At 42.6% G+C, this 27,991-nt stretch overlaps 2 protein-coding genes across 2 annotated transcripts in view; both read right to left on the bottom strand.

Annotated features, from left to right (window-relative positions):
* Positions 1–27,991, bottom strand: part of clstn1 (calsyntenin 1) — a 324,752-nt gene that overhangs the window by 123,102 nt on the left and 173,659 nt on the right. The gene's annotated exons all lie outside the window — the stretch shown is intronic.
* On the bottom strand, positions 83–27,991 carry pik3cd (phosphatidylinositol-4,5-bisphosphate 3-kinase, catalytic subunit delta). Its single transcript, XM_079488582.1, has 22 exons — positions 27,810–27,991; positions 25,829–26,057; positions 25,014–25,243; positions 24,440–24,616; positions 23,477–23,632; positions 22,168–22,257; positions 19,658–19,879; positions 17,707–17,803; positions 16,767–16,897; positions 14,501–14,554; positions 14,205–14,372; positions 13,378–13,499; positions 11,671–11,814; positions 10,877–10,976; positions 9,360–9,526; positions 9,133–9,242; positions 8,533–8,611; positions 3,457–3,624; positions 2,557–2,680; positions 1,632–1,777; positions 1,382–1,514; positions 83–1,225 (listed from the first exon to the last, which is right to left on the bottom strand). Exons 1-22 carry the CDS (start codon positions 27,951–27,953, stop codon positions 1,094–1,096), a joined length of 3,123 nt encoding a protein of 1,040 aa, XP_079344708.1. The 5' UTR covers positions 27,954–27,991; the 3' UTR covers positions 83–1,093.

Genomic DNA, 27,991 nt, shown 5'->3' with positions numbered 1-27,991 from the left:
ATACTTTAAAATCACAAGTGAATATCTGAAATGAAAAGCTAAAACAAAACAAGATATTGCAGCGATTTTTAAAAGACGGCACTGCAATGGAAACATATGGAACCATCAGTTGGAACCACCAGGGGTGCCCACACTTTTTGACTTGAGAGCTACTTTCAAAATGACCAGCTCGGCAAGATCTACCCACCAAATCAATTATTATACCATTGCTGAAAATAGTTTAAATATGTACCTGAGGGGGCTTCGGAATAGTAGAGTTCGTGTTACATTCTGTAGAGTTCGTGTTACATTCTGTACAGTATAGAGAAATGTTTTTTTTTTTATCGTTTGTTTTCTTCAATATATTTAAATGAAATACTCTTTAGGGGCATGTCATGTGATCTACCTGCACAGCCTTTGTGATCTACTGGTAGATCGCGATCTACCTTTTGGGCACCCCTGATGTAAACCATATGAAAGGCTGGAGGACCCTTACTTACAGTGTGTTAGACATCCTTCAGTACCTCTTTCAGCCATAATTAGGTGTTTAAGCCAGTGGTTCTCAGATAGGAGTTCCAACACATCAGTGTGCTACATATCCTTTCCTATCCTTGCTGCAATGTCATCACTATAAAGGCATTTCACTTTGCAATGAATGATCAATACAGTTCTGCTGTTTCATGGCCTTGAACATCTTTGTGTGATCAAACTTGATAATCCACAGTCATGTTATTATCTTCAGGCACCTGCAGTTGGTAGTAAATTCATAAGAACTGCCCAGTCAGATGCAAACATTTGTTAACCTTCTTTGAATGGTATTAGTAAAGGTAAATATTTCATCATGGCCTTGAACATCTTTGTGTGATCAAACTTGATAATCCACAGTCATATTATTATCTTCAGGCACCTGCAGTTGGTAGTAAATTCATAAGAACTGCCCAGTCAGATGTAAACATTTGTTAACCTTCTTTGAATGGTATTAGTAAAGGTAAATATTTCAGTGCATCTTCTCCCCCTTTTGTCTCTGTCAGAGATTAAAAGCCATGCTTCTTTTGCATGCTCTCTTAAAATGTCTTTCATTCAGCGCTCTCCATCCTTATGACACAACCTTTGACTATATCTCTTTGGCCAAGGAATGCATCATCCAGTTCACCTTTGTCTTCCAGCTCTCCCGAAGCGCTTCGTTGAATTTAACTTTGAAATTCTTCAGTGCCTCTTCCTCTGATTTTCCCAAAGCTAAAGAATCCTTTTGAAAAGAAAGCATAGTAGCACTGTACTGTAATCATCATCATCATCATCATCATCATCATCATCATCATCATCATCATCATCAGCAGCAGCAGCATTACAACCACTACCATAATAATCCTCATCTTCATCATCAATAGTTTTCATTTCATACCTTTAGATATTGGATATCCTTGAAGGAGGAGAGCTCAGGCAGTCCTGCTGCCTTCATCATCGCGAAGAGATTGACAAACAGGGTCCCATTCCGACACAGGATCTTATAAGCCTTCTCACAGCATTCCCTGAACCTGACATTGTGCAGACAAAAATAAATGACAAAATCTGTTTCAGAGGCCGACACAGCAATTCAATAACCTACAACAGCAACATGGCATTTCAATACGATGACAGCGCTCTTGTTGTACCTCTCAAACTTCTCACTGTTGTTGGTCCTTCCTTGTTGGATGACATGGACAAAGTCATATGTCAAAATGAAAGGCACACGTTCCCTGTTAATCCCCAGTTTCCTCTTGAAGTTCCCGAGGAAGTGCCCAAAGTCGATGTGGAATAACTGTTGAACAAAAGTGAGGAGGAGTAATAAATACCAATAGCCTGGTATCAGCTTATATTGCTACTCTGTCTGTGTATATGTATGTACAGTATCTGTATATTATCTGTGTACTGTATGTTTTATGTATCTCGTTGAGTCGTTCGTGTTTTACGGGTCCCCCTTGAAAATGAGATGCTGCATCTGAAGGGGCTATTCCTTCCATAAAAATCTGAAAAAAATCGACTCAATTTAAATCTTCATTGTCTTGAAACTGAAATTTGGTTCGCTGGATTAGAGTTCTCAACAATTATTATCATAATAATTATCATAATGTTAGGCCCGAAAACCTGAACCTCTCTAAAAAAAAGAACTTGAGAACTCTAGTAAGGATTTTCAGTTGTTTACTTTTAGCTTTTGTATAAAGTATTTCCAGAGTAACACTCTCCTCTGGCATATAAGCCTTGTTTTAGATGTAAACCCTGTAGCAAGTAGTGTAAATCAGACTAGGATAACTCAATGTCTGAGATTTAATGATTCCTTAATGAATCATTAAGCTTGAACTATGTCATGTGCATGAAAAACAACCATATAAATTCAGGATTAGCAACGAAATTAAATCAAGTCATTTATGCAGCTAATGTAAAGTCGCCCCCTTGTGGTAAAAAGTATGATTACCTTCTTTGGGAAAGCAGCTCACTAGTTGTACAATTAAATAGATATTATGGATGCTCATTGACTCAACAGTGGGTTACAAACATTTCAATTGAGGAAAATATCTCAGTTAAGCTTAAAAATCTTACCTGTCCAGTTTCCCTGATCATAATATTGTCATTGTGACGATCTCCAATGCCCAAGACGTAAGTAGCTACACAGTAGCCAGCACAGGACAGTGTGAACTCCTCTATTGCTTCATCAAGTTTGTCCCTGCCAACAAATATGTCAGACAATACAGTACATGAAATATTTTAGTTCAAATTGCATTGCAGCATTACTTGCACGCAAGCAAGCAGGCCTTCACAGAGGGGTTCCTGAGGCCAGTTGATAATTGACTGCCCTGTCCTGTCAAGTCATGGCTGCTCTAGACGTGCATCGAGTTTATTGTGTCATTACGCTGTTCTCCCATTTGCAGGTTCAATTTGGAGGCTCCTGTCTTGCAGACTAATTACCAAGCTGTTCCATATCGCAGCAGAACGGGCCTGACCTGGCGTAGACACTGACTCAGGGCAGTATTATGCATGTCTTAAGTACCAGGTCTTATTACTTAACTTAAGACCTGGAGGCGTGATCAATGCCATTTGGCTATTCTGAGTGGCCAAACAGCATTGACCACGCCTCCAGGTCTTAAGTTAAGTCATAAGACCTGGTACTTAAGACACGCATAATACTGCCCTGAATCTGAATGCTCCTGTTGTTGGAGCTTAATGTAATACTGAAGAATTTTAGACATTTTAAACATTCACTTTATAGGATACTAGGATCAATTTTGAAGCACATGTGAAGTCCCAAATACACAAAAAGACAAAAGTTCCTCATGACTATCATAGGTATCAATACTAAGGGTATAAATAAGTAGCCTGGCGCGGCCAGACTCATAGCGAGGGTTCACTGATGATATGCGGGGAGTAAACATCAGTGAACCCTCGCTATGAGTCGGGCCGCGCCAGGCTAATAAATAAGGTCACGTCGCTGTTCTTACTCACTCTGGATTCTTGGATTTGAGCCAGTTGAGCAGAGCATCCTTGTTGAAGGCAGCAGAGGCAGCGCTCTTGCTGTGGTTGTGTTGGATGTTGGCGATGGTGTCAGAGTTCTTCACCACCTCGATGAGGCCTGCCTTGTTTCCAGTGGACAGGCAGCCATAGGGGATCATCCTGCAAGTGGAGAGAGAGAGACACGTTCACATTCAAATGACCACGAGACAGGACAGGACACCCCCATATCTCATTCAAATGACCACGAGACAGGACAGGACACCCCCGTATCTCATTCAAATGACCACGAGACAGGACAGGACACCCCCGTATCTCATTCAAATGACCACGAGACAGGACAGGACACCCCCGTATCTCATTCAAATGACCACGAGACAGGACAGGACACCCCCATATCTCATTCAAATGACCACGAGACAGGACAGGACACCCCCATATCTCGGAGAGTGTATAAATATAACTAAATGGACTTAGGGGTGCACGATTATGAAATTATGAACGATATCCGATTATTTGCAGGGTCATATCTGCCGACTGCCGATACCGAAATATTACATTATTATATTAAATTTATATTTAAAGGTATATTCAGTGATTTGACTGTGAAATATCACTTATTTTTTCTTTTTTTCTGGATAATCCTCCCTACTATAGAGTGTGCTGACCATATAAGGAGTTCCTCCCTGTCCCCAGTGAGCACCTGGGGTCAAAAAACCCTAGGCTGCGTTCAAATTCATTCCCTATGCCCCATATAGTGCACTACTTTGGGGTTCCGCCATTTTGTTATAGTGTCCGAATATGTAGTGAGCATTTTTGCACCCTAATGTAGTGGACTGAAGTATCCCACAATGCACCGGGAATTGTAGGGGACCATCCGATGGTCACTACAAAAACACAGCGAAGCAAATCTGCCCCATAATGCATTGCGCAAGCTCGCTCTTGAGCGCACATGCACGCGTTTGCGTGTACGTGCGCTGCTTCTGCATGCATGCGCTTATTGCGCTCCAACTCAGAAGAGGCAGAAGTTGAACCAGCGAAAGAAATCAACACAAATGTACTTTTTAAACTTTCGTTTCCCCTCTCTTTTCTTCCCTAGCGGATCTCGAAGCTACAGATCTCGAGACAAATGATCTGTGCATTTATTTGCAATTGTTTTGTTTTATTTATTTATAATAAAACAATTCATTTGCAATAGTATTACTAATCTGATTCATTGTATCACCCAGGCCCAGCGCATGACGTTAGGAGCCCTATTAAGCAAGACGAAAAACCCATGCGGTAATACAGATTTCGCCCTCGCTCTGCGCCTTTTCGTATTATGGAAGCCGTGGTGAGCGCTCACTCATATGGAATACCACGTTCCTGCATAATTTAGCATTGGGGGAGTGTCCATATGTTAATTATTTTCGCTTTGCGCTAATTTGCTATTAAGCCCCTTGACCTAAAAACACTCAGCGCATACCGATTCCGCCTGGGTCTGACCACGTCTTAAAAGCAAAAAGCACTGTTTCATTTTACACTTGAGCGGCTCTGGAGTGCTGCTGGAGTGTTGCCATGTCTGTTTATTATAAGCGGCTTCTTTTTCTGCAAAGATGCTTGTAAATATTGGTAGTTGTGGTTGCTTTTCTTGTTTCTAAAGTGCTTATTTGGGCTTTTCTCCTAATGTTGTTTAAACCAGTGATCCTCACACAGCGACATTCCCATGTCAAGGACCCCCAGATTAATGCATTTGCCCAACTAAGCCAGTGACCCCCATGACAGATTTGTGTTTTTAAATGTTTCAATAACATTTTTCAAAAATATTCCACAATTGTCACTTTTTTCAAAGATTACTTTTGAAAATAGCAGATCTACCAGCTCACAATGCATCACATTCATTCATTAAAACAATGAACTCTGACTGCAGGGGGATATATATTTATAATGATCATTCTAACAATGTGCAAGAAAATATGTAAAAAGAAGGAAGAACTTTATATTTGTGGACAATCAAAATATGCTGGAAATTTTAATGTGGTGTCATTAAAAGGAATCTTGATATGGCAGACTCACTATCTAGAAAATAAAAACATGGCACTTCATTTAAAATAGGTTGTAGACCCCTGTTATATGCGATTCTTTTGGGAGTATGTTTATAGACCTATTTACTTGTTTCTATGACACATGGCAACAGCGAGTTTTCTGGCTTTCTCGTTGAGATTATAAAGGGTCATATATCGCTCATTTCTCAACCTTTTTTAGAAATTAAAACATCTCCATACTCATTGGGAGGTTTGCTTTCATACGCTGTATCACACCCGACTCAATTCTTCTTCAATAATATGCTACGAGCGAAGACCATAACATTGGGGCCGCAGCAATACGCATGGCGCACGTATGGCATTTCAACTCATTCCTTCGTCGTGACTCGAATGAAATAAAATAAAATAAACGTTATTTTACTGGTGTTTTTCAATAGAAACAAATAAAGAGCGTGTGTGCAACAGTCAGTGCATATACGTGCATGCACTATAGGCTATATTTCCTCCTTGTCGGGATGGTGAGCTGAGCTCTTCACAGCCCGTTTGTCTTTCATATTATTCTTATAATATTTGATATTATAAACACTCATGGTTCTCTCATTTCTCAACCGTTTTTTAAAATGTAAAAATCCCCATATTCCTTAGGAATCTTGCTTTCATTCGCTGTATGGTACATGGTTCTATTTTTATCGAATTAAACAATATCAAACGAACTTGTATGTTCGGGGGTTAGACGATTCTGGGAACATTACGCATGGATTGCCAATTTGCCAGCCAATGCTGCGTATCTACTCGCAGTTCCATTCCGATCTGAAAGGTATAGGTAGGTGCCATTTCAAAGTCTTAGTTATTCATTTATGAATCAAATGAACTAGAATAAATATTTTTACAGCTGTTTTTCATGCTTAGAACAGAAACAAATTAAGTGACGATGTGCGTATATCTCCCTCCCTTAGCATATGGCTGCGCCGCTGTAATGACTTTCCAATGAAAACTGCAAGTTACTTAACAAAATAGAGACATAGGCCTACAAGCTATGCACATCATGGCTGTGACAGCTTGTGGATCTGTTCTTTGGAGGCATAAAGGTGACAGCATGCAGTGCAATAGGAATAATTAACCCAAATGTGACAAAGTCATGTCATGTCTATGGTGCCAGTCTGCAGAAATGTAATACCACTTGCCGAAAAGGGCGCATCATCAGCTGGTGTCGTAAAGAGAATAGTACGGACATGTTCATTGGGTAAGCCTCAAAACTCCCTTAAACACTCCCATGACTAATTCAAGGCCGTTTTGCTCACACCACGGGGTGTCGAAAGCGCTTCTTACCTGGCCCATAATTGTAATATGACATTGCACCCGCCCCCACGTCTTAAAAACTGTAAAATTATATGTAATTAGATTCCACTTGCTTAATAGGGCCCTAGGAGAGAAATGAGTTGCTTGCTGTAGAAGGCCTTATATTTTAATAGTTTTTGGATTAAGGTTGGTGAGGTTGTAAAGCTATGTGCTAAAGTCCAATATATATTTTGTACATGCATGTGAGACACATTAATTGTGTCTCCGAACATATGTTTTATTAATATTAATTAATTCCTGCCATTAAAAAATATATGTTATCTAACATTATTTCATTGAATTGCGCTAAATACATTAAAACTTCATTATGTAGGCAGTAATTTATTGGACTGCTGTTTCTGTTAACGTCCGTATTGTGAGCAGAGCTTGTAGATCGGCTACTTTCGGTAATTCTTTACCAAAAGTACCCGATCTACAAGCTCACAACACGGACGTCGCGTTGCTTATAGATCGGCTATTTTTGTCGTATCCCCCCCCCCCCCCCCCCAGGATTAGCGGGGGTTCATAATCATGCTGCTGATATATTTATTTATATATTTATTTATTTATTTATTTATATTTAGTGGCAGCGGTGGCCGAACGGATAGCGGCGCGGTCTTGATACCGGAAGGTTCCCAGTTCGAATCAGCCGTCCGACACGTTAAAATTACCACCGCTGAAGTGCCCTTGAACAAGGCATTGTACCACTACGATGAAATGTGTTCTATGAGCAGGGCCTGGCTGGAAACAAGTTCTTGAGCTTAGCCCAGATACCCTGGGTAAATATAGATTTCATTTCATTTCATTTCATATTTTCATATTGTCAAGGTGCTGCACTGTTTTCATATTGCTGGATAATGGATATAATATTAATTTATTGATAATAATCATAGGCCTATGTTATTTTAAAAGAATAACCTTTTTATCATCATTTCAGCAGCAGCGTTTTGACTAAAGTTCTTTATGAGGCGATCTGAAAAAACCCTATGGGGATTACAATGCAAATAAAAAACCTGCGGACCTATAGCGCCCTCTACCGATATTGACGTCAGAGTCGGTGCTCCCCATACAGGGAGTATTGTCCGAATTAATCTCTATTTGAGTCCACTGAGTCTGGGTCCCCGTATGGGGAGTAGGGAGTAGGGAACAACCCTAGCAATTCGAACGCAGCCCTAGTTTCAGTTTTGGTGGCGGGTGGCAAAACCTTCATCCAATCAGGATGAGTGGGGCCTTCCTCCAATCATGATCGAGTGGGGGCGGGCCTTCGTGCACGTGCTGTTGGCCTGTTGCACTTCCCCCCACTGTAGAGCGTGCATGTGCACATTTTGTTACCGGGGCGGACTGGGTGGTTTTCCAAATCACCCAAATCACTGAATGCTCCTTTAACTCATTGCTGATCTTTTTTTATTTCATCTTTTTTGTTTTGCTGGTGAAAATTGATGGTAAGCCCACCTCCCCACTAACAGCTGATGCTATTCAAGAGACAGAGACAGGCAGACTGGCTACTCTGCTTGTACACAATCATTGACGGTCACATTATTATTACATTTTAAATATCTGTATTATTTTGAGACCGATCCAATACCGATATGGCATTTTTATGGCCGATTTCGATACGCTACCGATTATATCGTGCATCCCTATTTACACTTCCATTACCATCCATTTAATTAATGGACCTTCATGACTAACAGGGCGTGAACTGTACCTGAGATCCAGGCCTTCTTTCTTCCAGAGGTTCTCCATCAACCGGATCATCTGAAGGGTCAGCATGTCTTGTCGAAGATCTGGAGGAAGGTGCAGTAAGTAATGACTGTAATGACACATTAAAGGCCCAATCTGGGCTTATTTTGAATTTATATACACTATATACAGAATCTATTCTGTGTTGATTGAAACTATGCTATTCTGTATTCTCTGCATTTTACCCACCATAAAACAATATACAGTAGTTTTACTCTTTATTTTTTCTTTAAAGATGGGCCTTTTTCTGCCTTCATTGATAGTATACAGTAGAATAGATAGACAGCGACACCTGCGCTGTCAGGTTGCATTGAAGCATAGGTGCCGTTGTGCAACTTGTTAGTACGTTTAGGCCCTCAAAAACATGATTCATTCGGGGGAATAATAACAATCTTTGCCATTTCAATAGGACTTCGCACTGGTGCAGTGCTCAGGCCCTAATTAAGTTGTAAATTACAACAGCAATAACGAAGTGTCAAGGAGATAAAAAAGGCCATTCTGTAGAATTTAATTTTAGAGGGATTTAAAACTGAAAAACAAGTGTTCATCTCGTCCTGTCTCTCACCATCCCCATTCTTGAAGATTATTCCCACGGTGTCTCCCTGGGTCCACCTTTTCTTGTACATCAACCACAGCGGCTTCATCTTAGAATCCATGAACCTGCATCTGTCCACGCTGCAACAGCAAAAACACCACCTCATTCATCTCTCTCTGTGTGTGTGTGTGTGGGTGTGTGTGTGCGTGCGTGCGTGCGTGCGTGCGTGCGTGCGTGCGTGTTGCTTCAGCACATACCAGATCTCCGAGAGGATGATGCTGGGATTGAGAGGTGAGAGCAGGTCAGATAGAGCCTCTAGGTAGGCCTCCTGTTTGATGACCATCTTCAAGTCCTCCGTGGTCGTTTTGCAGGAGCCTGACTTGACAAAGTCACTCAGGACCTTCATTTTGATCAGGGCCTCGTTCTGTCAAGTCAGGAAAATAATCACATTTCACATTTCAAAGTTAGTGTCGAAGTAGCCTCGGAAACCCAGACATTTTTATTTCAGTGTCGAAGTGTCCTTGAGCAAGATGCTGAACCCCTAATTTGCCCCCAATGTGCTGGTTGGTGCCTTGCATGGTTTCCACCGCCATCGGTGTGTGAATGGGTGAATGCAGTGCAGAATCTATGTAAATCGCTTTGCATATAAGCGCTATAAAATGCACAATTTACACACCAGACTGGTGTACAGTTTATAATATCATTTCCATTTGCAGAATGCTTTTCAAACCAAGCCCAGTTGGCACGGTTTCATAACCATGCTCAGCGCAGCCAAACCAAGCCAGTAGGGAGGGCTTAATGACGCAGGTATTTAATTATTGGTTTTAGGCCCTGTGCTGGGAAAGCACTCTTGAGACTCCACACTAAAGGCTGCTCCAAATGCATGTATGACTATTATTTACTACTGCCAGGCAGTTGAGGACATTCGACGATACATTTCCATATACGGCAAACAACTATTCATAGAACGCCAGTCGTTATCACCTATAGAGGTGATAAGGACTGGTGTTCTATGAATTGCATTTTATCACATGGTTGGTTACAGGCTCTTCAGGTTCTCAATGGTTTTGTACAAACATGGACTGGAGCTCAGCAAAGTCCATTCCGATGAAACTAGGGATCAGCTGTTCACGTCATTTATTTATTTTGACCGGCAATGGCTAAGCCGAACCAATCACTGCGGTGCGGTCCTTCTGTCACTTTCAATAGGGAGACAGAAATGTGTTTACTGTTTAGTAGCAGCTAAACGGCATTACACATGTCCTACAATCTCCTGTGTGTAAATATGTAGATAATTTGAGACACAAGAGGAGAGCCTTAATTTGTTATGGTACAAGCAAGATGTTTTACAAAGACTTGCCTTGCCAAGCCAGTGGTTATTTTGCTGACAATCGATAAGTGTGTTTGAGCTTTTAGTACCCAGCATTGGCTGGTGGGTAATAACGTGGGTGAAATAGGCTCTCTCTTCTCCCTCTCTCCCTCCCTCCTCCTCCTCTCACACTCCCCTCTCTGCCTCTCTGTAGAAACACAAACAACCCACAACCCTAGCATTCCTATTCTGGGGGTAACATTCGGTGTGTTGCCATGCGCTGTGAGCTTGTAGATCAGCTATTTTCAGTGAAGAAAACTTTGCATAAAGCAAAAAGGGGAGGATGACTAGTACTACTCTCTATAGTAAAGAGCCCTTGGGAATCCGGTCAAGGAAGTATGGGGTTTAAGTGGTTAGGCGACTGAAATGAACGGAACTGCTTGTTGTAAATGTTTTGCCGCTTACTTGCTTGGTTAAGTTCTTGATGTGGCAGATGTTTCCCCTGCAGTAGGCCTCCAGAATCAGGCCAAAACGCAGACTCACTGATGCTACGTGCATCTCTGACCTGCAGCAGAGAGCAATGCTTCAGTCACATTCTCCACACGCAACCACCAGAGCAACCTATACTGTAATATATTCTATTGATCGGAGTTCAAAGGTGAAAGAAATTATGTTTTCTCAAGCACAGTAAAAACAGGATACTGCGTATGGCATGCAGTTGTTTAACATAACCAATATAACATTTTAATTTTAGATAGCATAGATTATAGAAGTACCCCCTTCACCCGACTACATGTTGCTTAGAGAAAGAGAAAACTATAAATCTAGCATATCGTTGCTGTCAGGCAGAAATCTCATAACTCCATATTTTAACTTTTAACTTTTATAAATGAATGCCCTACTTTGCCGTACTACAATGTCATACAAAAAAGTAGCAAAAACATGTTGCCTTTTGAGCTTGTATATCTGCTATCATTTGCTATTTTGAACTTGAATCCTGAAAAAGTAGCCGTTTTGGACACGAGGTATCCACCAGATGCTATGAATGAACCTTTTAACTTTACAAATAAGAAAAGACTTGAAATTAGACGACCTTGAGCACATTTACTTTAAACTGTGTCCAGTTTTCCCATTTTCCACGTTCTATCACGTACCCCCTCAGTATCTCTGCGTACCTCTAGTGGTACACGTACCCCCATTTTAGAACCACTGGCATTCTATGCCATAAAAAACACACACAAGAATACAGAAAATCACACCTGAGATGCCAAAAGAGGAAGTGTCCTATTCTCTTGTTGGACAAGGCTCTCTCTAGTAGGAACGTGGTGAGGTCACAATCCAAGTAAGACTCATATTTCAAGACCTGGACGAGCTGCAGTAAATACTGCAGTAGGTCATCGCCACTGGAGAGACAAAGGAAACAAAAAGATGTTGCTGACTGTTTATGCCAGTGGTTTTCAACCAGTGGTCTTTGAGGGGGTTCTAGGTGGTCCCCAGCTAAATAAAGTTGGTAACCAAATGGACCCTTATACATCTTTAACTCTCGAGAGCTAATGAAACCAAATGGACCCTTACGGGTCCATTTGGTTTCATTTTACGCTCTCAAGAGTTACATTATTGTTAAACATCTGCATTAGTTAATTTACAAGAAGTCTACACAATTAAAAAATTATTGTTATTTTGATCAACATCTGCCTGTTATCGCTCCTATGGTACCAACATCAATACAGCATTGAATTTGGACAAAATTGTATCCAACGATAAGAAAATATTCTTTAGTTTTGGGTCTGAGAGGCTAAATGTTATCAAATGGTGGCCCGTGGCTCAAATGCCAACTAAATAATGGTCCTTGATATGAAAGAGGTTGAAAACCACTGGTTTATGCAACAGCATTCTGTGTGACATCTGTTCCATGTGTGCGTGCGTTCGTGAATGTGATTTCCTGTGATTGTGTGTTTTTATGTGTGTGAGTTTGCACAGAGCAGTAGTGATGGAAGACGTACTCACATGTTTTACTTAAGTAAAAGTATCAATACTGCAATGTAGCTACAAGGTCCTTTCAAACGGGCAGTGATTTTACGCACCTATAGTTCATTTTCAATGACGCGGTCCCGTGAAATTGCCACGCACGTGCTCGTTTCGTGCACACGCCCGCGACTCACCAGACCTGGATTTTGTTAAAGGACCACTTCACCACTTTTCAACCTATCTTCATATAATAGGTCCTCACTAATAATCATGATAAAATGGCACGATTGTTTTCTACTCAGTCTGTGTCTCATAGGAGGGCTGTGGGCAGTTTAGAAACCGTCCTCCAGTGACATCATCATTAGGCAGACTTTTTTTTTTACAAAAATGTTTAGATTTTCATTATCGTGAGAACGATGGCTTCCATTTTCGCATTGCAACTTTTCAGGACTAGAAAGCCTGCAGTTTCTATTAGCTTGTATTCCCCATCGATGATGTCACTGGAGGACGGTTTCTGAACTGCCCACAGCCCTCCTATGAGACACAGACTGAGTAGAAATAAATTGCGCCATTTTTTCATGATTATTAGTGAGGACCTATTATATGAAGATAAGTTGAAAAGTGGTGAAGTGGTCCTTTAAGCTTATTTTTTTACGCTTGCGTTGTCGCGCCCCCTCTTGAGCAGACCTGGAGCAGACCTGTCGTTGTCCACGCTGCCCGTTTGAAAGGACCTATACTCTGTTACAAGTCCCCTAAATCAAAATATACTTAAAGTACCAAAAGAAAAAGTAGTCATTGTGCAGAATGTCCCATTTCACAAGTTAAAAAATGCATTGTGAGCTTATAGAACTGCTATTTCCAAATGGCCGACCCCCTTGAACCCCTCTTTGAGAAAGGACCACTGGACTACAGTGTAATGGTGTATATTTCCCCAGTGAGGCACAAAAATAACAAAGGATGTAAAAGGTATTTAGAAAGAGTGTCAGCATTGTATGTACCTGAGCTTCCTGAGGCATCTAATGGTGAAAGAACGGACTGCCGGGTCGGGGAAACTGTAGTCTAAGAGCTCTAATGCATAGAGGGCTGGGAGTTCAGGCCAGTTTCTCAGTAAACTCACCATCTGTGGAGAATCAAATGAGTACCTGTATATGGCTGGACAATACTGTATCTACAGTATGTCATGATCAACTAGAAAACAAGGTTTCAGCATTTTACCCTTTTTGGGCGGGAACCCCTTTTGGTGTTTTAACTAAGCATTATGTTATACTTTAGCTATTGAAAAATAGCAGATCTACAAGCTCGGTGGCGCGCTATGAGCTTGTAGGTCTGCAATTTTAGAAAAATCGTGACACAAATCGCGGCACAAATCTTTGAATATATATTCTTTCAGAGGACTCTTTTTTTATTTCGATGTCAGGCCTAAATGGGTTAATTCAAATGTATTTCCCAGGCCAAAATGTGATGCCTATGGAGAGTTGTCTGTAGCTGAAAATGACCCTTCATCATCACACAAATGTCAGAACATTAGATGTCAGTGGGATTACAACACCAGTAAATGTATAGCAATATTTATTTTGTAACACTTTTCAACAACGTACAAGTTGTACGATTGCACAAAGGATTGCACAATTACCGTTGTACGGTACAACTATTGTGCAAATCCAATAATTCTCAGCACAGAGAAATTATCAATTCCACTTTCTGCACATTTCCAGACTACTTATGCCTTGTGGAGTTTGAGATGAGCTGTTTTGGAGTGTTGCATTGGTGTTGGGCGTAATGAGTGTCATTAGTCATTTTCATGAAATGGTCACCTCTTACATACCTGTGCTACATCCTCTTGTTTATTCCACTTGGTGATGAGGAGCAGTTTGGACAGATTCTCCGGGTAGCGTTCTTGGATCTCGCCACGGAGCTTCCACAGAAGATCCTTCTCGTCCTCAAAAACCTCTGTGTGGTTTTTGTTGTCCATTATCTCTTTGAGCTTTGTGTGCTATGGAGAGTGATGAAACCAAAGAATGTGTCCAGAAATTGGCACACTGTTAGTGTGGAATGCCTTGTGGACAGAAGAAATCAGTTATTATGTTTATTGCTATTATAATAACAAATATTTCCTCTTACTTCTTCTTTAGTGGCGACAACGATGTCACCATTCCTCTCTATAACATGACTGATCTCAGTGATCTGAAAATACATTTGTTTTTGTATTATCCATTTGAATTAAGACATAAATGTGTTTGACACATAGACAGTCTCCAACATAAAAATACAATAAAAACATTATGATTAAATACAAAATAGACCAATAAATAACAAGCATGACAATAAATAGACAACATTATTATTATTAATGCAAAGTTAAAATGCACATTGTTGGACTGCATAATATGTAAGTGCTTCTTGTTCACCCCAAAAAATTACATAGATTTCTATCCAATCTACACTGAGTGTGTATTTGAATCAGGATGCCATAATGATTGGTATTTATATGTGATGCAATCCCTTGTAAAAGGGTGGGTTATCTGTTAATCACCTATCAATTCTTTTTTATTTACATATTTATTTATATGAGGTCAGCATTACTATTAACACATTTTGGGCGGGAACCCCTTTTGGTGTTAGCATTATGTTATGCTTTAGCTATTGAAAAATAGCAGATCTACAAGCGCGCCACTATGCTGTACCTTGTTGAGTGGAGGGTAATAGAGAGGGTGAGGGGGGATGCTGTACCTTGTTGAGTGGAGGGTAATAGAGAGGGTGAGGGGGGATGCTGTACCTTGTTGAGTGGAGGGTAATAGAGAGGGTGAGGGGGGGATGCTGTACCTTGTTGAGTGGAGGGTAATAGAGAGGGTGAGGGGGGATGCTGTACCTTGTTGAGTGGAGGGTAATAGAGAGGGTGAGGGGGGATGCTGTACCTTGTTGAGTGGAGGGTAATAGAGAGGGTGTGGGGGGATGCTGTACCTTGTTAGAGTGGAGGGTAATAGAGAGGGTGAGGGGGGATGCTGTACCTTGTTGAGTGGAGGGTAATAGAGAGGGTGAGGGGGGATGCTGTACCTTGTTGAGTGGAGGGTAATAGAGAGGGTGAGGGGATGCTGTACCTTGTTGAGTGGAGGGTAATAGAGAGGGTGAGGGCGGATGCTGTACCTTGTTGAGTGGAGGGTAATAGAGAGGGTGAGGGGGGATGCTGTACCTTGTTGAGTGGAGGGTAATAGAGAGGGTGAGGGCGGATGCTGTACCTTGTTGAGTGGAGGGTAATAGAGAGGGTGAGGGGGGATGCTGTACCTTGTTGAGTGGAGGGTAATATAGAGGGTGAGGGGGGATGCTGTACCTTGTTGAGTGGAGGGTAATAGAGAGGGTGAGGGGGGGATGCTGTACCTTGTTGAGTGGAGGGTAATAGAGAGGGTGAGGGGGGATGCTGTACCTTGTTGAGTGGAGGGTAATAGAGAGGGTGAGGGGGGGATGCTGTACCTTGTTGAGTGGAGGGTAATAGAGAGGGTGAGGGGGGGATGCTGTACCTTGTTGAGTGGAGGGTAATAGAGAGGGTGAGGGGGGATGCTGTACCTTGTTGAGTGGAGGGTAATAGAGAGGGTGAGGGGGGATGCTGTACCTTGTTGAGTGGAGGGTAATAGAGAGGGTGAGGGCGGATGCTGTACCTTGTTGAGTGGAGGGTAATAGAGAGGGTGAGGGGGGATGCTGTACCTTGTTGAGTGGAGGGTAATAGAGAGGGTGAGGGGGGATGCTGTACCTTGTTGAGTGGAGGGTAATAGAGAGGGTGAGGGGATGCTGTACCTTGTTGAGTGGAGGGTAATAGAGAGGGTGAGGGCGGATGCTGTACCTTGTTGAGTGGAGGGTAATAGAGAGGGTGAGGGGGGATGCTGTACCTTGTTGAGTGGAGGGTAATAGAGAGGGTGAGGGCGGATGCTGTACCTTGTTGAGTGGAGGGTAATAGAGAGGGTGAGGGGGGATGCTGTACCTTGTTGAGTGGAGGGTAATAGAGAGGGTGAGGGGGGATGCTGTACCTTGTTGAGTGGAGGGTAATAGAGAGGGTGAGGGCGGATGCTGTACCTTGTTGGGCGGAGGGTAATAGAGAGGGTGAGGGCGGATGCTGTACCTTGTTGAGTGGAGGGTAATAGAGAGGGTGAGGGCGGATGCTGTACCTTGTTGAGTGGAGGGTAATAGAGAGGGTGAGGGGGGATGCTGTACCTTGTTGAGTGGAGGGTAATAGAGAGGGTGAGGGGGGATGCTGTACCTTGTTGAGTGGAGGGTAATAGAGAGGGTGAGGGAGGATGCTGTACCTTGTTGAGTGGAGGGTAATAGAGAGGGTGAGGGCGGATGCTGTACCTTGTTGAGTGGAGGGTAATAGAGAGGGTGAGGGCGGTAGCTGTACCTTGTTGAGTGGAGGGTAATAGAGAGGGTGAGGGCGGATGCTGCTGAAGCGAATGAGGAGTCCAGCTGCACTGTCAACATTGGGGTTCTTCTCTACCGTTCCCATTGGGTTCAACAGTTCACTTTTGTCATCTGAGATAGAAAATGTGACACAGAACATTGCAATAAATCTGCTAAAACAATAAAAACTAAAAGAAAATGTTGCTTTTTACAGGTTGCCATTCAAGTAATACCAGCTAGAGATATCAGTCATCTCATCTTGGGTATTTGAATCATTGCGTCTAGAGATGTAATGATTCACTCAACTCACGATTACATTTCATGATACCAGGCCGGATCATGCAAAAACAAGTCTCATGATTATTTTTTTCTTTCTTAATACTGTATTTTATTTATCTAATCTTTTCTATATCAAATTAAAGAATGGTTCACATTCACAACTTCACAGCTAAAGCCTAATTTATGCATGCAACAGTGTTGCATGCAAAAGAAAACAACAACAAAAAAGCAAGGAGAGCGTGCGGTGAACAAGCAAACACAAAACTAGATTCTAGATTCTTAAAAAGAGCGTTGTGATTCACTTTTCAATTGACTGATTTGAATCGGTACATATTTGTATCGATAATTAGATGTTAAATGTTATTCACCTAATTATTTAATTATGTTATTTTAGGTCAAACCGTAGGTGAAAATAGCACGTTGTGAGCTTGGAGATATTTAGTGTGTAGAGCGAACCAGGAGGGGGCCTAGGGTAGAGCCCTGGAGGACTCCAGTCAACTAAGTATAGTTTTTTTTAAACTGTAGACGTGTGGATGTGTGAGGTTCACACAGTGACTGTGTGAGTCTCTCTACACTACAGTGTTGGCAGGTAGTGTGGGAGCATTGTGAACTGTGGTTTTGATGTTGAGTTGAGTACATTTGACTGAGCATGCTCTGAGTACCGGGAACAGATGGCCACGTGGACAGGAGGAACTCTCCAGTCTTCAGCTGGTCCTTGTAGTCAAACACCATGGTGTTCACCCAGGCAATTGGACAGTCCTGGCGGTAGTGGGGTGGGTGGGGGAGAGGAGAAAAAGTCAAAGACAGAAACGGGGACAGTGACTCATGGTTTCACATTTCTTCTTTTGTAAATCTACATTAATTAGATTGACAAGCTACACCGTCATAACCTGACTCCGCCAGATGGGGCAGCAGAGAGTACACTGGGTTCCCCCCTCCTGCTCCCATCTGGGAACTCTCAGGCAGACTCGATGACAAAAGACAAAAGGCCTGGCCAATCAGCGGCAGCTAGTGGCGGGATCAAGTCAGCACTGTGTATGCCTTGATCCCGCCTCTAGCTGCCGCTGTTTTGTGGCCGGAGCATCTAGTCTGCCTGAGAGTTCCCAGATGGGAGCAGGATGGGGGAACCCAGTGTACTCTCTGCTGCCCCATCTGGCGGAGTCAGGTTAACACCGTCATGCAGAGGAGTGTAAATTAAGCTTAACCTGAAGCAACCACAACAACCCTGGACCCCAGGAAGAATAGTCTCCACTACGGTGTAGACTAATGGGGATCCTTAATAAACTAAACTAAACTAAACTAAACAACAACAACAGATGAGAACAGAACTGTTAAAACGATGTGAAACAAACAAGCAGCAACGGCCAAAATAGATCAACTTTCGCCAGCCTTCCTGGTGTCTGGCCGAGGGTACTTCTCCTCCGCGCAACAGAAGAGAGAAGTAGCTGAGAAAGCAGAAGCGATGTCTAACGATTCCCGCCAAAAACACACCTGGGCACTCGTCTCTCCTCAACAGCTGCCGCAAAAACAAAACTGAATCTGCCATCCTGATAAAAGGGGAAGTTGCTGCTGTTGTTGGTGACTGTGCTTCAGAGTGTCAGGTACTGTGATGTCGTGCAAAGCTTTGGGATTTCCCCAAAATACTGTATATGTTTCATATACAGTATAGACACGCACGCACGCACGCACACACGCGCTCGCAGCGCTATATGGAAGCTTTAAGCTACAACTGCTACAAGGACATTAAAACGTTCCCAAGTGGTTCTAAGGAAGGCTGCCCTCTTTAAGAAAGCCAGTGTCTTTGGTTCAGTCCGACTGAAGCCTGAGGACTACTACACCTTACAGGTCAACGGAACATGGGGGGTTCATCTATGGGAGCCACCATCTGTGCCAGTTCAAAGTGAGTGAAGGAACAACAAGAACAATAGTAGATGAAATTACAGTTACTAAACCTAAACCTAAACTTCTCTAAGAAGAGGTCTGTGGAGATGGATAGCAGATTATCTTCACAGTCACACTAGTCAAAGTATAATTGTAGAGGGGAGGGGCCACAGCATATCTACATATGGTAGCTGTGAACATTTCATGGAATTTAGAATTCCATGAAACGCACTCTGATCCCTTCCTTCCTTCCGTCTTTGGAGCGTTGACAAGATAAAAGACTCTAGAAGCGGAAGAGACGTTAGCCGCAGTGTTGCCACTGAACAACACATTTGCACAACCCAGGCAGACACTGCAGCAAAACACACCCACACAACACACTACACATACTACACAACACACTACACATACTACACAACACACTACACATACTACAGAGGAAGCATGTCTGCTTGTGATTGCTAATAGATTCACACCCACCAGTGAAAAACACTCGCTTGCTCTCTCTCTCTCACTCACTCACTCACTCACTCACTCACTCGCACGCGCGCACGCAAACGCACATGCGCACGCGCGCACACACACACACACACACACACACACACACACACACACACACACACACACACACACACACACACACACAGAGAGCGTTTGAAAACCACATGGTCTTAAGCAAATCGGTATTGCCTGGTCAAAATGATGATGCAAAACAAATCTGTTGTCTCTTACAGCTTTCTTGTTCCTCTTTTTGGTGCCCCGTTGCTTCTTGGCCTTCTCAATGACGGCGTAGAGGGCGAAGCACAGGCGGCTCATGCGTGGCAGGTCAGCCACGTTGATGTCAAACTCCAGCCTCTGGTCCCACAGTGGCTCGGAGCCTACGGCCACCTCCGAGCTGGTCACCACCTTACAAAGAAACTCGCTGCCATGGAACAGGCCAGCCTGGACCACAAGCTGCAACACACGCATACATTACATTATACATTACATTATACATTACCATTCTTTCACAGTTTGCAGGTGACAATCACACATCATCACCGTGAGCCTAGAATAATGTGACGTGAGTGAGAACTGTCGACAGTGTACGTACTACCAGTAGAAGAAATAGAACACACAAAAGCTCTGAAGATTGGTATACATATTTAACTTATGATTGTAGAAATCAAGAAGACCAGGCAGGCATGACATTTGTGGAAGTTTCTTTTGTGGATGATTTCCACAGACTTTCACTAATTGATTCAGTTCCTGTATCTTTCAAAATGAGAACATGAATGTCTTTCCCTGAAGTGTATGGTCTGACAAAAAAATAATAAACAATCAAGGGATCCACTTTGTTCAGACTCAAAATTAAATCTTGTATGAGCAATAATGCTTCTTGGCACATTACCAATTTTGGTTCAAAGTCAGACTGGAATGAATCCAGCTTTAATAAATACTGTATGAGTGTACAGTATACTCTCCCCGGGGATGTGTTTTCAGACCTTGGCCTTGCCAACTGCAGCCATGGCTAATAAATTATGTGACGGGACAAATTTGCCGTGAGTCATGATGGGGCTCAAGACTAGGCAGCAGCCGGAAGTGCACTTACACTTAATAAGCCACCTAAACAGTAACACAGTTAGTTATGAAACTGGATCAAAAAGACAAACGCAGACACTCATTAACCCAGATTTGTGCTTTCAATATTATTCTCGTCTGTCACATAATCACATTTGTAAAATATGTCCTAACAAAACAGAAGAACTTTGGAAAGGGCAGTGAAAATAAAGGGAAACATATTGTTGTAAATATCATTGTTCTTATCATGCATGTGCCCAAAGTTTCTTACAGACATCTGCAGTGCACTGTGCACAAACATGAAGACATCTGTAGTGCACTGTGCACAAACATGAAGACATCTGCAGTGCACTGTGCACAAACATAAAGACATCTGTAGTGCACTGTGCACAAACATAAAGACATCTGTAGTGCACTGTGCACAAACATGAAGACATCTGTAGTGCACTGTGCACAAACATGAAGACATCTGTAGTGCACTGTGCACAAACATAAAGACATCTGTAGTGCACTGTGCACAAACATGAAGACATCTGCAGTGCACTGTGCACAAACATAAAGACATCTGCAGTGCACTGTGCACAAACATGAAGACATCTGTAGTGCACTGTGCACAAACATAAAGACATCTGTAGTGCACTGTGCACAAACATGAAGACATCTGCAGTGCACTGTGCACAAACATGAAGACATCTGTAGTGCACTGTGCACAAACATAAAGACATCTGTAGTGCACTGTGCACAAACATGAAGACATCTGCAGTGCACTGTGCACAAACATAAAGACATCTGCAGTGCACTGTGCACAAACATGAAGACATCTGTAGTGCACTGTGCACAAACATAAAGACATCTGTAGTGCACTGTGCACAAACATGAAGACATCTGTAGTGCACTGTGCACAAACATGAAGACATCTGTAGTGCACTGTGCACAAACATAAAGACATCTGCAGTGCACTGTGCACAAACATGAAGACATCTGTAGTGCACTGTGCACAAACATAAAGACATCTGTAGTGCACTGTGCACAAACATAAAGACATCTGCAGTGCACTGTGCACAAACATGAAGACATCTGCAGTGCACTGTGCACAAACATGAAGACATCTGTAGTGCACTGTGCACAAACATAAAGACATCTGCAGTGCACTGTGCACAAACATAAAGACATCTGCAGTGCACTGTGCACAAACATGAAGACATCTGTAGTGCACTGTGCACAAACATGAAGACATCTGCAGTGCACTGTGCACAAACATAAAGACATCTGTAGTGCACTGTGCACAAACATGAAGACATCTGTAGTGCACTGTGCACAAACATGAAGACAGAGGGGATTTGTCGAATTTCAAGATATAAGCCCGGCCCTATAATGCCTACAGTACAAAGCCTTCTACAGTATAGTAACGACATCCATCACTCTTACACAAACACAGAAGTGCATTAAAGGCGAGTCAGAGTGTGAATGCTGTCCTGTTCTAAGAATGTAGGCCCCACAATGAGACGTGAAAGTCAGATAGGCCCTCCCCACTTCCTGTTTTGACGTTTCAACCAACCGCCTTGATGAATTATGGGAAACGTGTGGTCAGGGACATGTGACCCTGTCATTTACATGTCAAAACCTCTGTTCGTACAATTTGAGAAATTGGTAAACAAGACCAAACACAAAACCTCACCAACCTTCATTCCTTCATCCGCATTGACTCGGCTGCCCTGTACCAGATGAATGTAATATGGCTCATTAATGGACCACAACGATGTTGTGTTCTGCTGTTGAATAGAGACAGAGCAGTGGATATTACCTTTTCCTACAGTTTATTCTTTTATATTTTTCAACAGCTTCGAATGCTACAGTTGGGTGCCACCGATATTGTCCCTTATCATTTGACCCATTTAGGCCTGATCTCAAAACTTTTAAAAATCCTTCTAAATCCTGAAAAAATCCTTCTAAATTTTCACGATTTAAAAAAAATAGCAGACCTACAAGCTCGTAGCGCGCCACTCGGTGGCGCGCTATGAGCTTGTAGATCTGCTATTTTTCAATAGCTAAATTATAACATAATGTTTAAAACACCAAAAGGGGTTCCCGCCCAGAATGGGTTAACTGTCCTTTTGCGCAGATCACGCAAACCTCAGCAAAAAGAAAAGGACAATATTGATGGCCTCCAACTGTATCAATGAATGAATAAGACATTATCTCAGTTGGGGCAAATGCGCTCCCCAATCCCCACAACATTATTTTTGATTCTGTGCCTATCGGGTTGCAACTCGGATGGGGCCGAGTCGGCTCAAGCGAACTTTGCAGCGTTCGCCACGGCAACTCGCTCACTTTAGCTCGCTTGGTGGTGGCTATCGTTGCTCAAGTTCACTTGAGACAGCGCCCCTCCGTCACTGTCAAAACAGTAGCCGCACAGAATTGACCTACTGAGATCTTGGTAGGTCAGTAGACGGCTACTTAGACCAATCAATAGTCTGATTAAACGTGATAATATCCCATTCAGTGCATTGATAGCATTCGAATGGGACAGTATGGTCTCACAAAATACTTTCTATCATTAAATCATTGGGAAAAATGAACAAGGCAAAAACATAGGATATGAAACTTAAAAATTAAGATCTCATCATAAAATTGATGTACAATTGATATATCTGAAATAAAAGTGAGACATTCACCCGGAACGTTGATCTATATCTCAAACTTCAGAATGGCTTGCTTTGGATAAAGCACAATCATACTTTTGACTTTGACAGAACCCAGTAATCACCAAAGCAGATTAGATATAAGCTCAAGAAAGGAAAAAAAAGAAAGTAAATGCGAACAAGTAAATTATCAACATGCTGCTACTGTGCTACACAGCAGCAGGTTTGGAGCATGCCAAAGTCCACACACAACAGACCTCCTGGTTGAGAAACAAAGCTTCCCAAAAGACACAGAGAGTCTTGTTCTGTTAATGAAACACGACTGTAGTTCAAGAGGCTAACCTCTCACCTTCTTCAGAGGCAGCGGAGGAGGTCTGTTTGAGGAGAGACTCTTAGAAACCTGGCTGCACAGGCTGTCCTGCTCTTCCTGGTATTTGGTGATGGTGGAGCGGTGAACCATGGTCAGTTGGGGGTTTTCACCGCTTCTCAAACAGGAGAAAAGGTACTGTAAGGAAAAACAAGAGATCCGGGGACACTGTCAAACCCTGCTCAAAATGGTAATGCCAGGTAAATGGAGGAAACCATGCAAGGCACCAACCTGCACATCAGGAGCAATTAGAGGTTCAGAGTCTTGCTCAAGGACATTTCGACACTAACTCTGACAATGTACTAAAAATGTACATAATATATGGTGTTACATGTTTTGAAAATGGGACACTGTACTAGCCTGGATCCAGCCCAAAGACCCCGCCCAGGCTAACACTGTACACAATTTGGTTTGAGTCCAGACAATGCAAATGTTTCCATATTTGTTTAATTTCTGCAATCTCTTGGGTGAACTGGATTTGGTGGAGTGAAGAGAAAGAGAGAGAGAGAGAGAGAGAGAGAGAGAGAGAGAGAGAGAGAGAGAGAGAGATGGGTACTAGTTGAGCAATCACTCAGTTCGCCATCAGATATATTTCCCTGTCTCCAGAGAGCACTGGTTGACTCCTGGAGGCCGCTCATTTGCTGTAGGACGGTTAATGCAGTCAAAATGTAATTATGTGTGGTTGGATGCAGTTCCCTGCTGCAGTGCTGCTATACAGATATGAGTCATCCCTGCAGGTAGCCGGGGTTTCAAAATCAACAGCGGAGTCTACTGCCGCTAACAAACAACCTTGAGGTCACCCCACTCTGATCTGACAACAGATGTCTTTCATTTCAAGACTCCATACAGACGAAGAGTCAACCCAGTACAGAAACAAACATCCACCAAAAATATAACAGATAAAACAGGTCGCCAGACAAATAGCCTGTTGTAGAGGTCACTCACTTTGAACTGGCACAGAGGGTGGTTCCCATAGATGTACTCCCACGTTCCGTTGACCTGTAAGGTGTAGTCCTCAGGCTCCAGTCGGACTGAACGAAAGACAGTGGCTTTCTTTTTGAGGGCAGCCTTCTTTAGAACCACTGGGAATTCCTGGAGATCCTGCTGTAGCATAAAGCTTTCCTATAGTAAACAAAATTCCCACTTAAGTAAGTCAAAGAATTGGGCTGGAAATGATGATATACTGTAGATATATAGACAGACAGACCTCCTAGCCTGGCATCGTCAGAATATTTCAGTGAAGTGTGTGTGTGTGTGTGTGTGTGTGTGTGTGTGTGTGTGTGTGTGTGTGTGTGTGTGTGGGTTTGTAGAGTGGCGTTTGTGGTGGTGTGGGAGGGGGAATTCCAGAGACTGACATTTACCTAGACTAGACCCTATTCCAGAGTGTGTCTATGCAAGGTAGAACCACAGGTTTCCCTGTCAAAGGTTTTCTGTTTATTGTGGTTTGACGCCCTATCGAAAAAACATACCTTTAAGGTTTTTGTTGTTCACTGACTTACGGTACCAATAAAATACTCACGTCGCTATGCTCAAACTTGACATTGATGAAGATCTTTTTGGCGCTTTTTGTCATCATGTTCCCTGACACCGGCTGGGAGCATGGCTCCAAGTCACATGGGAAACTATACTCCATCCATTGGTCCCATGGCAACCTCTGTCGCTCCAGGGCTTTCTCTTCACAGAATGCTCTCATATTGGTCCGGAACTCATCCACTTCATGGTTCTTCTGGGCCTCAAAATCATGCAGACCTAAAACAGGAATAATGACGCAAATAATTCCCGGAGATGAAGAAGAATGATACAACGAGAAGGGTACAGTGCTGTAATTGTGTTTAAAAGCTGTAGCAGCAGTCGGCAAGTAAGTTCAGCCTCAAGCCAATGCTTTTTCTAAGCTACTGGATGGTGGGCCAGAACACAATCATTGGCTAATATAAAAACTGGAACTTGCAACAGACTGCTTTATATACAATAATAACTATATTGCTAATAAAGTTAATAAATAAAGATTTTTGTGGTATAATCATAATATCTGCATATTGACAGAACTGCATGTGTAATCAAATTATACAGAAGAAGAAGAAGAAGAATAAAAAGCAGCTATCTTGAGACAGTCATGCTCAAGCTTGTCACTCTCCAAGGATAAAAAGTATATTAAGCATTCTTCAAGTGGAGTTAGATTTTTCTCAGGAATCAATCTAATGTTGTACAATGAGACAGAAAGTAATACAATATATTTGTAGATAAAGACCAAAAACGACAACATGGCTCAGGTTTGCAGCTGCCTAGTTCTGATGTAGTCTCCGAAATGCACTGTCCCTGAAGGGTGACTCTGACCTTTGCCAATCAAGAGGCTGATCTGTGTGTTGGTGAGCTTCTCCACTCGGTCACCCTCCCTTGCCACCAGCCTCAGGACAGATATGAAGGGCCGGACGTCACATATTCGCCTGGATTCTTCCTCTAGCTCCTCTCTCTCAGCTGTCTGGTTGATACAGGTAAAGACGTATGCATCAGGGTTACCCAGGGCTCTGAACAGTGGCTCGCTGCTGGCGTTTCTCCAAACCATCTGACAAGAGATGAAGTCAACAATAAATTGAAAGCACCAGAACCCTACCTGGTATATTGTTGATATTAGTACACAGTTCTTATCATGAAGGCAACTGAGGAAAACATCTGTCATCTGTCAAGTGAAATTGCCAGTAGAAGTATTTCAGTTATTCTTCGGCTCAATATAAAAGTTTATCTTGAAGGTCTCTGGTTTATTTAAGGAGCTAAAATTATACACAAATTCAATAAATGGTAAATGGTAAATGGTGCATTTATATAGCGCCTTTATCCAAGGCGCTTTACATAGATTGTGCATTACATTCACCCATTCATACACCGATTGCGGCGGAAGCCATGCAAGGTACCAACCAGCACATCGGGAGCAATTTGGGGTTCAGTGTCTTGCCCAAGGACACTTCGACATGTAGACAGGAGGAGCCGGGATTCGAACCGCCGACCCATGGATCATTGGACGACCTGCTCTACCTCCTGAGCCAATAATGATCTTTTCTCCCACACTTTCATATTGCACTTTGTTAATTAAATCTCTTCTCTTCTCTTAGACTCAAGAGTCTAATCGCCAAGTTACATCTTTTATTAAATAAAAAAAATAACTTTGTTTGCAACAACTTGATCTCTCCTTTATTGAAATGAGTGAAGACAATTTTTTTCAGAATAATTTTCAATGAAGCAATCTCCAGAGACTATTTAATCTCTTAACAGCTTCCAAGAGTATCATTACTTACCACAGCTAAATCAAACTGACTTAAGTGGCAGAGCGATGTTGGCACCAATGGTTATAGCAGCAGATCTACCTCAGCAAAAACTCTGCCTTGTATTTTATGTTGTGGACAGAAGCTGTGCCTTTCTTTATACAACATAACAAGATTTAAGTCAATTTTGATCTGTTTATAATTAAAATATGGTATTCAGATTAGTCAATCAATCAATCAGTGTTTCACCAAATACAAACATGCAAAAGCATATTATTGTAACAATTGTAAACAATAACATTTATCTAGAGAGAATACTGTTTATTGCACTAGTCTGACTGTGCTACACCATTTGATTGAATAGTTATAACAATAATAGGGTAATTTATAATGAAATATCCATTCATCCATCCATCCATCCATCTTCAACCGCTTATCCGTAGTCGGGTCGCAGGGGCAACAGCTCCAGACTTCCCTCTCCAGAGCAACATTAGTGAGTTCCTCCTGGGGGATCCCGAGACGTTCCAAGGCCAGTGAGTCGATGTGTTTCCTCCAACTGCGCCTTGGTCTGCCCCGAGGTCTCCTCCCAGTGGGACGTGCCTCGAGGACCTCCCTAGGGAGATGCCCGAGAGAGGCAGATGCCCGAACCACCTAAGCTGGCTCCTTTCCAGGCGAAGAAGCAGCGACTCTACTCGACAGCGACAAAACTCATTTTGGCCCCTTGCATTCGCGACCTTATTCTTTCGGTCATGACCCACACTTCATGACCATAATAGGTCATAGGAACGAAGATTGCTCGGTAGACAGAGAGCTTTGCCTTCTGGCTCAACTCTCTTTTCGTCACAACAGTGTTGTACAGCGACTGCAATACCGCCCCTGCCGCTCCTGATTCTCCGGCCGATTAATTAATTAATTAAATATAACACTATAATTTCAGTAGGCCTATACCACTGAAATACAGCATGATTTATGGAGTATGTTTTTATTGCCTAAAATAAATGCTGTAATGTATGCTGTAAGCAGGGCAATGACCAAGGATGTATACCATAGGGACGTACTTTTTTGATGTTCTTGATGGTGTCGTTGCGAGACACTGGGAATTTGAGGAAGATACCAGTTGGCAGGAGGAAATCCATCATGATCTCCTGGTCCCCCTCCTGCTCCTCCCACTCCTCCTGCATCCCATACTTCCCCGGGGGCATGATGATGATGATGATGATGACGGCCTCTCATTTACCGT

Source organism: Electrona antarctica (assembly GCF_951216825.1).
Source record: "Electrona antarctica genome assembly, chromosome: 2".
Lineage (NCBI taxonomy): Eukaryota > Metazoa > Chordata > Actinopteri > Myctophiformes > Myctophidae > Electrona > Electrona antarctica.
Note: the sequence above shows the minus strand (reverse complement) of the source record. Positions and strands in the feature narration are given on the sequence as shown.